Consider the following 15,587-nt stretch of genomic DNA (forward strand, 5'->3'; position numbering starts at 1 on the left):
TCCATCCAGCTAAAACTTACAAAGATGTTCCCTCTCTGGGGGGTTGGCTCTCCCTGGCCCCTCACTCTCTTTCAGAGAATGATGGAAACTCTGAGGTGGAGGGCAGGGGTCTGCACTGCAGCCTCCCCTTCCAGCCTTTCGGGGGCTCTTAGACACACCCTCTAAGTCCTGCATCTACACCCAACTCTTTCCAAGGAGCTCTCACACACTTTGAGGAAATGAAAAAGGAAGAAGCTGCAGATTTAGGAGCCCAGAGTCAGATAGAAATCAAGCTAGGGACTGTCAGAAACCAGGACAAAATGAACTCTGTCCTTCCCTAATTAACCCCTACTTGGCGGCCAAGACCCTGGAGCGGCTGTCCTTCCACATGGCTCCCACATGTCCCCCCAGCCTGGCCACATTCCTCCGGCCCACACACCTCCCACCAGCCTGCCGGCCCGAAGGGGCCGGCGCCGGGTCTGTTTCCATCCTTGGCTGTGGGTCTGTCATCCCCGTGCTCCGCCCCAGTTCTCTCCTCCCAGGGATTCAGGCTGAGCTTTGAAAGGGTCACTTCAAAGAGGACCTGCCTGCCGAGGGCCCAGCCAGACCCAGGGCTGGCTGCTGGGCCAGATTCCCGGTGGCCGGGGACAAAGGCCCCACTGTTCCCCCGACCCCCGGACGCCCCCAAATGCACTGGCATGAGAAGTCTTTCTTTCCCCAGTTCTGCTCCTTACAGGCCCCGGCTCTTTGCCACAGGGAGTCCTGATCCCTCGTCCAGCTAAGTCTCGAGGGTGGGGAGGTCAGGGAACTACCTGTTTTCCACCCCCACCATACACCCAATACCTTTGGGCAGCCAGGATGTGGAGGCAGCTTTGGGCTGACTGCAGAGTCCGCGGTCCAGACACCTCACTGCCCCTCAGTCACCAAGCCCTGCCCAGGCCGCTTCTCACACCCATCAGAACCATACATCCTCCCAGGCCTCCTCCAGGCAGCCTTTCAGGATTCCCTTTCATCAGAGGTGCCTCACAGCCCAAACCACAGCAGCCAACCTCTCACTCTTCTCCCCAGTTCCTGACAGCGGGGACCACATCTCACCTGCTCCTCTAATTTCATACCATGCAGTGCTGATCCCAAAGCAGGGTCCTTAGGTTTTTCTGTGTCGACTCCTCACCCAATGCCTGAATTCTCTCTAGTCCAACCTGTGCTTGCTTACCTCCACTGATGGGGGCCTCATTACCTCCAAGGACAGCTCTTCCGATTACTCCAACCATAAAGGGTTCTCTTTATGGAGCCCAAGGTGTATCATTCTCATTTCTAGCCACTGATTATTGTTTGTTTAATAACAGTTTCAGCTAATAGTTGCAATTATCAAATGTCAGCCACTTGGTAAAGTATTACCTCATTTAATCCTTTCAACAATTTTGAGGGATTATTTCAGGGATAAGAAAGCGAAAATAAAAAAAAAAGAAAATGGAAACTAAAAACAACTAAGTGAGTTGGCCAAGGTCATACAGTTAATAAGGGGTAAAGCTGAAATTTTAACCCACTCAGGCTAAAGGCAAGGCCAGACACCCAAGGTGCCTCCCAGTGCACCAGAGGCCATGCCAGACCTGGGGCTCTCATCTCCCGCGTGGCCTGTCTATATTAGAAGGCAGATCACACTCCCCACGCTTCTTTTTTCCTAGTTAGCTCCCACCAGCCTTTGTCAGCAGATGAAGTGTGGCCTGCAGATAGTGACAGTTTAATGCTAATTCAAAGCAGTCCCTGGGGAACAGAGGGAGTCAAAGGGGAAGAAGTCAGCTGACTAGGGGTACACAGGCTGGAGGAAGCTGGAGGAGGTGGCCTTGGGCTTCAGGTTTACAACTTGAGGTGACTGGAAACCCAACACCCCTTCCCATGAGAGATGGAGAATTGGTAGTTGTGACAGCCCCTGTCCCAAACCTGCTACTCCATCCACCCTCCAACTTGAAAGGAAAGGAATCCTCCACCAAGATGGTACATTGGGCTGAACATCTCAGGGCCAGAGAGATGAAAAGGGAACAGATATCTTTAATCCAACCTGTAGTCTTTTTCCCACCTGCCCATTGCTTAGCACCACTCCCTTAGAACTCTGGGGGAGGAAGGGAGGGAATGAGAGCAAGAGAGAAGTCAGAAAGCTGGGGGCCCCCAATGGCCTTGGAGAGCAGATGTGATAGGGTGTGGGTGAGCTTTGTTTTTTTTGGCCATGCCACACGACTTGCAGGATCTTAGCTCCCGTCCAGGGTCGGGAGTGCAGGATCCTAACCACTGGACTTCCAGGTAAGTCCCCAGGGTGAGCTTTCCTTTCCTCTCTAGCTTTGGCTCAGGCAGTCCTGAAGCAGAGAATAAGATGATGCACCTCTAGGCTACCTTCCCAAGACTCTAACCCAGTTACTTCCAAAGGATTAGACTACAGGATTCCATGGTTTTTTCCACACAGTCGTCAGTCAGTCAGTCAACAAACATTCTCAGAGCTCTGGCCGTGTACCAGGCTCTGTGGACACTAAGATAAACACAGCACCTCTGGGGCTCCTGGAATAAGCATGGTAAACTCCCTAGCTCTGCCGCTTACTAGCTGGGTGACCTCAGGAGGCCATATAATTCTTTGTGTCAGTGTCTTCATCCGTCACATGGGATGGGGACAGTGCACCCCCGTGGAAGTGGTGGCCATGATTATTTTTCTTGCCCTCAAATAACTCCAGTCTGGCAGGGAGACTGATGTGTAGACCAAGCATCCCGATGCTGGGCAGAGCTGGCCCAGAGCACCCTAGAGGTCCAGGGGAGGGGCTGCTCCCCGGCCTGCATTTCACAAACATTTATGGAGGGCTGGCCGCTCTGTGCCAGGCACTGTGCTGGCCACTGGGGACACAGAGATGAACAGGACACATTGTCCACTCGTCCCTGCTCCTCCCTGCCCTCCCTTTTCCCTCCCAGTGTTGGAACCCTGCACTGGAATGGGGTGCCCAGGACAGAACTGTGTGGGGAAAGGCACAGCCCGGGAGCCTGGGAGTCAGAACGCCCTGGGTTCACGTCCACCACTCTCGGGTTGCCTGGCCCTGGCCACTCTCTGGCCTCAGGCTCCCCACTGCTGGACAAGATGGGCCCTCTGGTCCTGACCCACTCTGACAGGTGACAAGCTCCACCCCGACAGAGATTTCAACTGGCCCCAGAGTCCACCCCAGACTGCTGTCCCACTGAGGCAGTGAGGAGGAGATGCCAGCCTGGTACTGACTGGCACTGCCCTGCTGACAAGCTGGCACAATTTCACATGAAAGAGGGGGGCCTGGATCTAAAGGCGGGTGTTTGAAGCGGGTGGAGGGTGCTAGGGGAAAGGCAGAGCCAGCTCCCACAGGCCCTATTCATGGCTCTCTCTGGGGAGGGAGAGAGAGCAGGATAATTAAAACCAGGCTTTGTCCAAACCCCTGACCAAGCCAATATCTCACCTTTGAACCCCTGCAAGACAGAGCACAGCTGACGCCCCTTTGGAAGGAAAACACCAATGAACCAAGCCACGGACCAAGTGCGGTGGGTTGGCATGGGGTGAGATGGGGGGCTGGAGGAGTAAATGAGCCAATTCTCCACCCACCAAACACAGATGGACACCTGAGGCTTGGCCGTCCTGAGGCATCTTTGTCCCCATTTCTGTCTCAGCTGAAAGACAAGCCATCAAGCTCCAATCCAGCAAGAGATTGACCTTGATCTTGGCCTGTATCCAAGACAGACCCAGATTCAGGGTGGGAGTAACAGCAGACAAGTCAGGTCATGAGACGTAGGGTAGTGGAGTGAGATCATGAACTTAAGCCAGACTGCTGGGTTCCTATCCTGGCTCTGCCACTGGTTAGTAATGTGATTTTGGCCAAACTATTGGTTCTCTATGCCTCAGTGTCTTCAACTGAGAACTGAGGATAATAAAATAATAGTACCCACATCACTGTGGTTTTGTGAGGACTGAAAGAGGTAACATATAAATCCTGGCCCAGAGAAATTGCTATCTATGTCTTAGCTATCAGCTCTACTATTAAAGCAACTCCGCATCCTTACAACACATTTTTTTCAGGCACTAATGTATATGCTCATTTGAGTATATTTGCATCTCCCATGAATCTGTCCAGATTTTTACACTGGAATCCAACATCATAGGAATCTACCTAGCCCACTACACCAGAGGAAATTTCCCTGCATGATGCTCCAGGATAGACTGGGATGCTACAGCTTATAAACTTCTCCCTAGAAGTTCTCCCAAAGAGCTAACTGCAGTCCTTCATTTGGTAACTTATTCCATTCTCCTTTGTAGACTCTCTTTTAATCTGATACATCATGAAGTCCTTAAGTATCCCTGCAATACACGATGAAGCAATAAATGCCTCTGCCCACTCCTGCACTCTCTGTTCTCCAGCACCCTCCCTCATCCCCCGCTCTAGGTCAAAATGCTGCACCCATGGAGGGCCAGTCAGGCCTCCTGCTTGCCTGGCCCATGAGCTCAGAGCTGGCCTGAGGCAGGGGCACAGAGGTCCCCATGCAGGCTGCCTAAACACAGGGCCTATTCCCAGGGTCCAGTCCCTTTCTGCTTGAGCTGAGATCCTCAAAAGCCTGCCCCATTCTTCATGGTGTCCCAAAGCCACCTTCCTAATACTACCCCCTCCTCAGAGTTTCATCTTGTGCCGTGACTCCCATCAGAAGATTCAGCACCATTGTTGTATAGTCTCAGCCGCTAATATCCACCCTACCTGCTCCCAGGGCTTGGCTTTTGAGGCCTTCATATCCAGCACTGAAGGATTTATGCATTGAAACCTAGGGTGGACCCAAACACTTTCTGAGCAAGTAGAAGAGTCTGGGGCTGGGAGCCTTTGGCCTGTGTTTGGAGGTGAGATGACTGGTTATGTAACTGAGATTCAAACTGCATGCCAATGAGTGCATCCCAGTGACAGCGGCCACTCTGAGGAATGGGGTTGTTGCCCTGGCAGAGGGGGAGAACCCCAGGGGATCAAATGCCGTCCACCCCCAGCAGAGCCACAGGGTGGGGCTGGGGGTGGAGATAGTAGGGGGGGTGGGGATGAAGTAGGTGGTGGAGTGTGTGTGGAGGGGGCGATCCAAGGAACTCAAGGATAATGACCTCCACTTCCATCCCCTGTCCATCCTGAAATTCAAGTTTGTAATTAGGAAACACTTTTAGCTGAAAGGTAGAGGGGGAGTCTGGGATAGAGATGCAGATTAAGGGAGAACTGTGCACACATCCAGCTCCTGAGGAACACACCAGGCTTAGAGATTCCAAAGCACCAGACCCCTGCTCAACACTGAGCGGATGGTTGGGAAGGAATAGCCCTAAATCTTCCAGCCTGGATAAAAGAGCAAGAGACCTCGGCCCAGGCCTTGATCCCAACCTGGACCCCCCAGAGAACTTTTTCCCCAGCTCCAACAGTATTCAACTCTTCAGCTTGGAAAGAGGGGAATTGTGTTTTGGGGTGGTGCTCCAGCAGAACTGGGCAGTCAGGCTCAGAGGTAGGGAGAGGGATGGCCCCAGTGGAGCCCCGAAGGCCCCTGCTGGCCCCTCCCCAGCCTCAGCAGCTGGCAGATGAAAGAACCCAAGCAAAGCAGTCCAGCGCTGAGTAATGCCCCTGGCACCCCGTGCCCAGACCCACCCACAGACAGCCTGAGAGGGCAGAAGGGAGGGCAGTTGCGCCTGAAGGACCGGGGGTCCCGGCCCTGTTTCTCTTCCCCAGGACCCAGTGGGGCGGAGGACCTGCGCCAGGCAGCTTGTCGGGTGGTCCGGCCCGGCAGGAGGGGAGTGTGGCCCACGGAGGGGGTGTCCAGCCACAGTGGCCAAGGACATCCCGCTCTGGGAACCCCCTCCCCCACTCCCTCTCCCTCCAGCTGTGCCGGGGCCTCGCCAACGGAAAACGAAAACTTGGGCAGAGGAAACGGCGGCAGGCGCCCCGCCTGAAAAACCCGGACAAAAGGCGCGGGCCTCCCGCCCTCGCTGCCCGGCCGCCGGGGGCCTGGCACCGCTGCCCGGGTCGGTGCCCCTGGCCCTGGCAGCCCGGAGCGCGTCCCGACCCCCTGACTACCTTCCTCCTTCCCGTCCTTTGCCCAGGGCAGCTCCCGCTCCAGCCCCCTTCCCGACCACCAGCGGATGTCCCCTGCGGCCGTGCCTCGCGGTGCCCGCGCCGTGTGCCCCAGGCTGTGCCCACGGAGCGGGGACGCCGCGACCCCGGCCCTGCTGCTACCTCCCCGGCAGCGCCTGGATCCGCCCCCTTTCCTGGATCAGCGCCCTCACCTTGGGGGGCCGGGGCTCCGGGCGAGGCGGGATCCCGACCAGGCAGAAGGCGACTCCATTCATCGGGCTGCAGGGGCGGCTCTGTGGCCAGGGCACTGCTGGGGGCGCAGGCAGGGACCCGGGAGGGGCGGGGCCGAGGGGCGGGGTCGAACGCGGAGGGTGGGGCGTCTCTTCGCTCCGCCCCCTGCGCTCCGGACAGGGCGCACCCTCTGCCTCTTGCTGGGTTACAGATGCGTACGGGAGGGCTGAGGTAGGGGTTGGCGCTGACAGCCAGCGGGAGAGAGCGGTCTCAGGGAGACAGTTTGGGCTGGCCCAGCCCAGAAAAGACGATGATCCAGGCTGGCCAAGCAAAGAGGATACGGGCACAGAACACAAGATTAGCACCTAGAGAGGGAGGGAGGGAGGGAGAAGAAACGGAAAGGGAAGCAGAGAGAAACAAAGCCAGACAGAGATGATCAGAAACAGAGACGGAGAGACTCAGAAAGCAGGAGAGAGGCTGAGACAAGATAGAGACAGAGAGAGGCAGAGAAAATGAGAGACAAAGATGAAGAGACTCAGGTTGGAAGAGAGGGAGAGACAGAAAAAAGACTTAGGGAGCCTTCCATTCAGAGACTCATGGCAGTTGAGACAAGGGCAGAGATGGGGGATGGGGGAGGGTAACAGGGGAGCTTTCAGGAGTTTTTATGCTCCTCAATCTAGGACTCCCTTCCCAGTCTCAGCTCATGCAGTCAGGGGAGAGGAAGCTGTGAGAGAGAAGCAGACCTTCAGACCCCCACCCAGCCAGTGTGTGGCTCACGCCTTTAGACAGCTCACAGACCCACTCTGCAGTGGGTGACAATAAAAGCAGAGACCCTCCAGGCTTCCCAGTCACAAGCTCCCACAGCCTCCTTTCCCAGCCTCATTCTGAGCTGGGCCCAAGGAACAAACCAGGGTCCTGAGTCCATTTCTCATTTCCCTGCCCCCAAGCAGCCCATCCCCTGATGACCCTGGAAGGGAGAGTCTCTCAGGCTTTAGTTTCTGTTAGAAAGTTCTTTCTGCTGTCTAACAACATCCTTCCTACCTCCTTTTTTTAACATTCTATGCTTACCTCTTTTCCTTGCCTTCTTGTAGTTCTAAAGGACTCCTGTATTCCTTCAACCAAATTGTGAAGAAAGGAAGGCAGAGGTCACAGATAAATAGGAATATGATTTGGATGAAGAAGGCAATGAAAGCAGGAAAGCCAACTCTGCCTGCTGAAGTGGCCCACTCTCTCTGGGGCAACGAGCCTCATAAAACCTATTTGCTTTACCACCACTACCCTGACTCCTGAGAGCTAATCAGTCTCAAGTCCTAGACCCTCAGGATCAAGAACTCAGACCCTATAGGGGACAGTGTTGTCCAGACACCATCTAGACCATCCCTACTCCTATAAGCCTGAGGAAGGAGATGTTGACTTGTTAAGTCTTTATGTTTTATTTATTATTATCAAATTCTCTGGAAGTCAGTAGAAAAGGATGCTTTTGTAATGATGGAGGGTCAGTTAATGACTCCTCTTCCTTCCTCACCTCTCTTCATCAAGGTCATATGCAGCCGGAATTATGCCCCACTTCTGAGAAGTCTTTCCTGCTATCTAACTGTAACCCATCACACCGCCTGTATTTTCTTGCTTAGTCTTCAACCAGGTCCCTCTGTCTGACTTTCTGCCCTGAAGCTCCAACGGTCCAAGGCTGGCTCAGGGGTTCTTTCCTCTCAAAACAAATCTGTTGTCTGTGTACGGGGGGGAAGCAGTGACATCTGAGATCCAGACTGGACTGAGGGTGTGGGGAAGCGGGGAGGGTGGCCCCTGGGGTGCCCCTGGCTCACTTTTTCCAGAGCCTCATGCCCTCAGACACTGCAGGAGGCGGTGAGAGGAAATGAGCTCACACTGGCCGGCAGGCAATTCCTCCCTCCACAATGCACTGCGCTCACCTCCCCCACCCTCTCCCACTTCCCAGAAAGTGCACTCTTCCCCCACCCTGCTGCCCTTCCCACCTCTTCCTGCACCTTGACCTGCACCCCCATCCTGTCCTGCCCTCCCCCATCCATCTTCTCTAGCATCTCTCTCATCTTTCCTTTTCACCTCGGTTCCCCATCCCCTCTGACATCTGTATCCCATTACCTGCATCCCACCATCCACCCCGGAATCCACTCTATTCCTGGCACACTCTCTGGGGAAAAGGGCAATAAAGTCCAACATGGGATGGAGGGTGCCCCTCACTGAGGACCCTCTTTATATTCTTCCCTTTCTAAATTCCTCTCTAAGCCCACTCAGCTTCTTTCCTTCACAAATGTTTATTGGGAGTCCTAATATACCCTGGGGTAGGAGAGTGGAGGTGGCCCCTGGGGATAAGAGATAAGGCTTAGCTCCTTCCCTTTAGGAGTCCTGGTCTTACCAATCCTGACTCTAGTGTGAGATCCCAGGAGAGGAGCCATGGAAGGCTGCAGAAGCAGAGGAAGACTTCCAGAAGCAAGTGGCCATGATCTTTGGAGGGTGTCATGGATGGGACAGGGTGGGGTGGGCCATGGGAAGAAAGAAGATCGTGGACAAAAGCAGGGAGGCAGGAGAAAGCAGACTCCAGCAGTGTGGCTGGAGCCAAGTGGAAGTATCATGGGCAGGAAGCACGGAGGGATGAGGAAGGAAATGTGGGTGGGGATGTCACCGTGGAGTGACTGGGCCTGAGGCATTTAGATTCCAGCCTAGCTTGCGGCAGGGATGTGCCAGGGCCACTGTAGTATGATGTGGGAAAGAACAGAGGTGGGGGAGGGCAGTAAGGAGCCAGGGGTGAGGGATCAGATGGGAGGGTCCTACACCTGGGCGGGGACACCAATCATCAGACGCCCCCAGATCTTGTTAACCAACTAGGTATTATGGAAAGGAAATGGAAGAGTCTAGAACAACTCCCAATGGGCTCCCCTTGTGGCTCAGCTGGTAAAGAATCCACCTGCAATGCAGGAGACCTGGGTTTGATCCCTGGGTCAGGAAGATCCCCTGGAGAAGGGAACGGCTACCCACTCCAGTATTCTCACCTGGAGAATTCCATGGACTGTAAAGTCCATGCGGTCCCAAAGAGTCGGACATGACTGAGAGACCTTCATTACACTCAGAACAACTCCAAGTTTTATGGCTCAGAATATGAGATATTAGTTGTCCAGAATGTTCTCAGGGAGAGGGGACATGCCAGGCAGTGGGCTAAGTAATCCTTTGTATATATTATTCCAATTCAGCCTTATAAAGGGTCTATGAAATAGGTATTATAATCTTCATTTACAGATAAGGAAGCTGAGGCCCAGAGAGCTTCAGCATCTTACCCGAGGCCACCCAGGATTTGAACCCAGGCATTTGGGCTCCCCACTCCAATATTCTTGCCTGGAGAATTCCATGGACAGAGGAGCCTGGTAGGCTACAGTCCATGGTGTCACAACAGCCAGACACAACTGGGTGATAACACACACCATTTGGGCTCAAGTCCACACACTTAACATACAGGCTGTGCTGCAGGTGGGGTAGTGATTGGCAGCTTGAACCCTGGATTCTTCTCCCTGAAGAGAGGCCTGAGCTAGAGACGTGGCTTTGGAAGTTATTCGTGGATCAGGAGTGGGGTTCGGATTCTCCAGGGACACTGCAGAGAGGAGATGAGATGTGGGATGGGACCCGAGGAGCACCCACCTTTCAGGGCAGGCAGGAAGGAAGAGGCAGCAAGGAGGACTGAGGAGAGAGAGCTGGAGGAAGTGACACTGTGTCTTCGAGCAGGGGACAGGCGGGGCGGAGGCCAGACTGTGCAGTGAGGAAGAGCATCAAGTGTGAAGAAATGGAATTGGGCCACTGAGAGAGTTAGCAGGAAGGGATGGGGGACAGCACAGGTGAGTGGGGTTGAGGCACAGCTCCAATTCCGGGGCGGGGGGGGGACACTTGAGCAGACTTTTTGGTTGGGGAGCAGGAGCCAAGGGAGAGACAGCCTGAGGCTGTGATAAGTGGAACAGAGGAAAAGGAACCCAGCGTCCTGCCAGTGGAAGAACCTGCCTTCCCCAGACCCAGGTAGGGCTAGGAGAGGAGTGTGGGGGGAAGTCAGGGAAGCCCCAGACCAGAGCATTCCAGGGCCAGAATCAGGCCGGCCTAGGAGCCATTGAGGGGTTTTATGGTGTCATCAAGGAGCCCCAAACCAAGAGCACATTCAAGTTCCCATCCTGCCCACATAGTAGCTGAATGTCTTTGAGGAAAAGTACATACTCTGAGCCTTAGTTTCACCCTCTGTAGACGAAAACAATAGGACTTCTCCACCAGTCTCCAATGGAGAGCTCACATTTGATAAAGAATCGAAGCAATGAGTGGAAGACTATAGGGGTGATGACCATAGGGGCTATGGTCGCAGGGGTTATAGGGGTGATGACCAAGCATACACCTGGCTACAGCTTCCGGCCTTTCCACGGAAGGGGAGAGAGCACCCCCTGGTGGAGAAGGGCAGGAGGGCAGGACTGGAGGGACGGGCTGAAGAGAGACCTGACCTGTTCCTCTGGCTTTCAGCCCCCAGGTTTTCTCCAAAGAAGAATTTTAATCTCCAAAGAAGGTGGTGGCCCATAGGACTTCCCTGGTGGTCCAGTGGCTAAGACTCTGAGCTCCCAATGCAAGGGGTCCAGGTTCAATCACTGATGGGGGAACTATTAATAGATCCCTCATGCCACAAATTAAAAGTCTGCATACCACAACTAAAGATCCTGCATGCCGCAATGAAGATCCTGGCACAGCCAAATAAATAAAAACATTAATTAAAAAAAAGAAGGCGGTGGCCCAGTCCGGTCAAGTTCAAAGACATTTATTGAGCTTTGACTACATGCAAACTGCTGTGTGGGGAATGAACCAGGTGATGTGTTTGTCCTCAAAGAGCTCATTTTCCAGGCAGAGCAACAAGCACAGCAAAGGTGACTGGGATGGTGCTGGGATGGTGCTACAAACAGAGCACTGGACAAAAAAAGAGGGAGGCTTCCATAACGAGGGGAGAAGGCAGGGGCCTTGGGAGGGAGTGTTTGCCTTAGACCTCGAAGGCTGGTAACAGACAGGTGGCAGGAAAAGGAGGCCTGAAGGCTGAGGCTGGGGAAGGGTGGGGGGCCCAGCTCTGGCAGAGCCCCAGGCATCCCAGAGAGGAGACCTCAGACCTCATCAAGCCCCTTGAACAGGGTAGGGTAGGGCCTCAGTCCACTCGAGAGGACCATGCCAGTCCTCACCCTCATCCCTGCTGCCAGGTCCCTGAGGAATCCTGGACCAGAGGGATCCCATTATCTGAAACTCCCTGAGGAGAGAGGTACAGCCCTCTGGCCAGGCAAAGGCTGAGAGGCATTGGCAACCTGCCAAACAGCTAGGGCCCCAGTCCAGCAATTTCTGGACCTCTGACCCTGGTGGAGAGAGAGGTGGCTGCTTCCCTGGGCCAGCAGTAGGTCAAGCAAGCCACACTCCGTGAACCCTAGTGTCAGGTCATCAGGTCGGGGGTGGACAAAAGACGCCCACACCTGCCACTCTCAACTGGCAGCACCTCACCGGGGAATCTTGTTGGAAAACTTATGTCATAGTTTGGCCCTGGGCTGGGGTCTCGGCCCCACAGGCTCTCCACTGTGTGAGAACTATGTGTGTATGAGTGTGTGTGCAAGGCTAAGTGACAACTGATGAAGACTGTGACATCACCTAGCAGGGGCCTGAAAACACCAAGATGGAGAGGAATGGAGTTAAAGTATGTTGAGCACCTACTATGTGCAAAGCTCTTTGCAAATATTATTTCTTTACTAACATGACTCCCCATGACAACACTATAAGGTAGGTATTATTAGTTTCACTCTATAATGAAGAAACGGGCTCAGAGAGGATAAATAATTTGCTGAAGTCTGACACTGAACCCTTACTCTTTCTACCAAGTGCGATACCTCTGGGAGGAGCTAGGCCAGGTTGTCCCTTTTAGCTCCAGGATGCTAAATTCATGGTTCTAGGTGAGGGCTTTTAACTGCTGCCAGCAACTGGCCTGCATCACTTCTGCCACAGGCCACCTGGACCCTGCCTCACACTACCTGGCCCATGCACACCCCTGCATGGAGCAGGATTTGCTCCATCTCCTCCCAGTCTCTCTGCCCTTCTGGGAGGATGAGGGGTGGTGAGAAGAGGAGAGAGGAGGGGAATGTAGGAGTAGGAAGAGATGGCGGGAGGAGAGGAACGGAGGGGAGCGAAAGGAGGTGGGGGGGGTGGCTCCCACCTCCCCCTGGAAGCTCTGGAAATCCCCGGCAGCTGCTCCCCTCTCCTCTGTCTGGCGCCGAGCCAGCCCAGGGAGGGAGTGAGGGGAATTAAATGGAGAAAAAAAGCGGGGCAGGGCACGGACCACAGGGGGCAAACCCCTCTGTCCTGGCACTCACTCCACCCGGCCATTCCAACCCCTGTGAGAGATTCCAGGCATGCTCCCCTTTAAGGAAACCCTCCATGCCAAAATCCACACATACCAAACAGACACATCAGGGCGGTCCTTGCACTATAAAAGGATTCTTTGCTTTACAAGAGGGCTCCGCACATGGGAAACTTAAAATAGGAGCTTCCCCTGGGGTGGTGAAAGAAGCTCTGATTTCAGAAGCACCCCATACACCCCATGCTTCTGACACATTCAGGAAGCTGGCGACACCCACAGGGCTGGCAGGGCCGCGGCTGCCTCCAGGCGCTGACATCAGCGTGGGCACCTCCACGGCTGTGTTGATCGGCAGAGTCCCCTTGTGGGCTGTGGGGAGGAGGGCGTGTCACCATCTAGGGGACAGGCTGCCTGCTGTGCTTCTCAACAGGGCTGTTTTAGGACACCTAGAAAGGACTCGAAAGCCACCGTTCAGCACAGCTGGTAGGGATTTCATGGCAGCCCGGAGAGGACAGATGTCCAAGGGCTCCCAGTGCCCCTTTGATGTCCTGACTCTCCTCCGTGTTCTGTCCTCCCTTCCACAATGCCAGGGCACAGGAGAGCCAGGCTCTGCCTCTGGGAATGGAAAGCACCTGACCCCCAGAAGAAGTACAAAAGGCAAATGGAGGAGCAGCTCAGACTGAGCTACAGGCCCACTGAGATGTGTTTAGGGTCCACCAGGCAGAAAGCAGTGGTGTTCCCTAGTCCTACCTCTCCTTTCTTTAAAAAAAAAAAGAAATGGAGATGAAATTCACATAACATAAATTTAACTGTTTTAACGTGAGCAATGCAGGCGCACTTAGTCCTGTCCCCCCACCCCTGCTTTTTTCTGCTCAGAGTGGAGTTGAAGGTAGAGTCAGTAAAGACAACAGCAGAGAATGACGAATGGACCCCTGCCAGGCCTGGTGCTCCAGGGAGCTGCCAAGGGCCATTTAAATTAACAGCCAAGATACCCAGCAGGCCTGGGGACTAGACCTGCCCCCAACCCTCTCCACACATAACACCCAGCCCAGGGAAGATGCCGAGAGCCCTTCATGACTCCTCAGAGCCTCCCTCCAGCCCCCAGAACTGAGGATCACCCCATCCCCTGACTCCTCACCCTCCACCCCTCCACGCCCCTTCTCACCACCGTCACAGGCAACCCAAGAGCCCCTCTGCCACACAGGGGAGGGGTCTCAGAGCCCAGGCCCCGGATACAGCTTTAAGCTGAGCCTGCGAGTGTGGACATGGAAAGGCACATGCAGGAACAGAAAACCTTTCCACTCCAGACCCTACCCCAAGACCTCTCACTGAGTTGTGACCAGGAAGGGAGCAAGGCAGCCCCCTCCCTCCAGCCCACCTCAGGATGCTGCCCCTCTTAGAATTGGGGGCAGCAAGTCAGGATAGAGGGCCCCCTCCCACTCACTTAAGGGGACCAGCCCCTCTTGTTCAGGATTTACTGAGCTCTGTGGAGGGAGTGAGGTGCTCTGACCTAAGGGGGCCATCACCAGGACCCTTCTGATGGAGACTGGGTGAAAGGAAGCCACCCAGGGCCTGGCTGGGGTGGCTTGTCTGTATCTGGGGGGCATGCGGACAAGCTGCCCAGCCCACCCCATCTTTTCACTGCCGTGAAATGGTGGCAGCAGCTGCTGCAGCTGCTGTAACTGGGACTGGAGGGGGAGCCTGGCAGGGAGAAGCCCCTTGATGTGCAAGGGGGGAGGGGATGGTTGTATCGCGAGGTCCCACTGTGGGGAGGGGACAAGGTCGGGAGGGTCAGCGGTAGTTACATGCCCTGGGAGAGCCACCCCCTTCTCTGCCACTCCTTATTATGCAGAGCTTGCTAGGATCCTGGAAGGGGGCACCGGAACCTTATCGAGTGGGAGGGGAGATTCTAAATGTTCTCCTTCTGGAGAAGGATGGGGAGCGAGGGAGCGTGTGAGCCCTCGGTGAGCGCCTCCCTCTGTGTCAGTGGTGGGAGAGTACTTGCGTGTGCGTGTGTGTGTGCGCGCGCGCGCGCCAGCTCTATGTCACACCAGCCCTATCCCCTCCCCAGAGCTCTGGCCCCGCCCGGAGCTCCAGAGCCCCAAACCCCTCCCGCCGTGGCGGGCCCCGCTCCTTCTCGGCGCGCCCACCCTCGCACCCGAGCCCCGGGCCCCGCACCCGCTGACCTGCTCCATGCTGCCGCCAGCTATGCGGTCCTCGCCGCGCTAGCCCGGTGGGGCGCAGTGGGCGGCGGCCCCTCCATGCGCCCAGTCGGTGTTGCCGCACCCGCACCCGGCCACCGCCGCGCGCGAGGAGCGCCCGGAGTCCGCCACTCAGGCCCCGCCCGCAGGCCCCGCCCCCGCCCCGCCCCGCCCGCCCCTCGGTCCACACCCCACCCGCGGGTAGGGGCACCGCGCGCGCGCGCGCACACACACCTTACACACCACACACGCACACACTCCTCACACATCCAGGGGCGCATCCCTGCCAGCTCCTCCTGTTCTGCCTGTCCTGGGGGCACTTAGTCCAGAGAAGATCGCCTCCAAAGGAAGCCCCTCTCCTCATTTCTGAGGTTACTAGAGTCGGACTGGCCCCACCCCTTATTTTACAGAGCCCTCAGAGGGGCTGGCCCAAGGTCACAAAGCAGCTTAGTGACAGAGCTGACCCCCTGGCCCAGACCACTGTGATTGCCCTAGAGTGGGCCAGAGAGATAGAGCCTGGACCACAGGGAGACCCCACCCTGATGAGCGGTAGGTCAGGAGCTGATGGAGAGAGGCCCCTCCCTGTTGCCTCTCTTCACATGTGTTCTAAGGCCCTTGGGTGGGTGTGGGGAACAGGAATGGAAATTCCTGTCGCCTACCGTGTTCCCTGCCCCAGGCATGTGCCAAGCAGGAGGAGGAGCTGAACTGTTTGTCTGCTGCCAA

General features: G+C 55.6%; 1 protein-coding gene across 3 annotated transcripts in view; it reads right to left on the bottom strand.

The window, feature by feature from the left end:
- The window catches only part of ARHGAP23 (Rho GTPase activating protein 23), an 82,690-nt gene extending 67,723 nt beyond the window's left edge, over window positions 1–14,967 (bottom strand). For 2 of the 3 annotated variants that reach the window (XM_043469895.1, XM_043469886.1), the window contains exon 1: window positions 6,272–6,411. In XM_043469895.1, the coding sequence (XP_043325830.1) occupies window positions 6,272–6,334 (63 nt within the window). In that variant the 5' untranslated portion in view covers window positions 6,335–6,411. Of the gene's footprint in view, window positions 1–6,271; window positions 6,412–14,849 lie in introns of those variants that run through there. The other variant, XM_043469906.1, reaches the window with a different exon arrangement.
- Window positions 14,968–15,587: the final 620 nt, after the last annotated feature.

The sequence above is a fragment of the Cervus canadensis genome, chromosome 1 (assembly GCF_019320065.1).
Source record: "Cervus canadensis isolate Bull #8, Minnesota chromosome 1, ASM1932006v1, whole genome shotgun sequence".
Classification (NCBI taxonomy): Eukaryota; Metazoa; Chordata; class Mammalia; order Artiodactyla; family Cervidae; genus Cervus; species Cervus canadensis.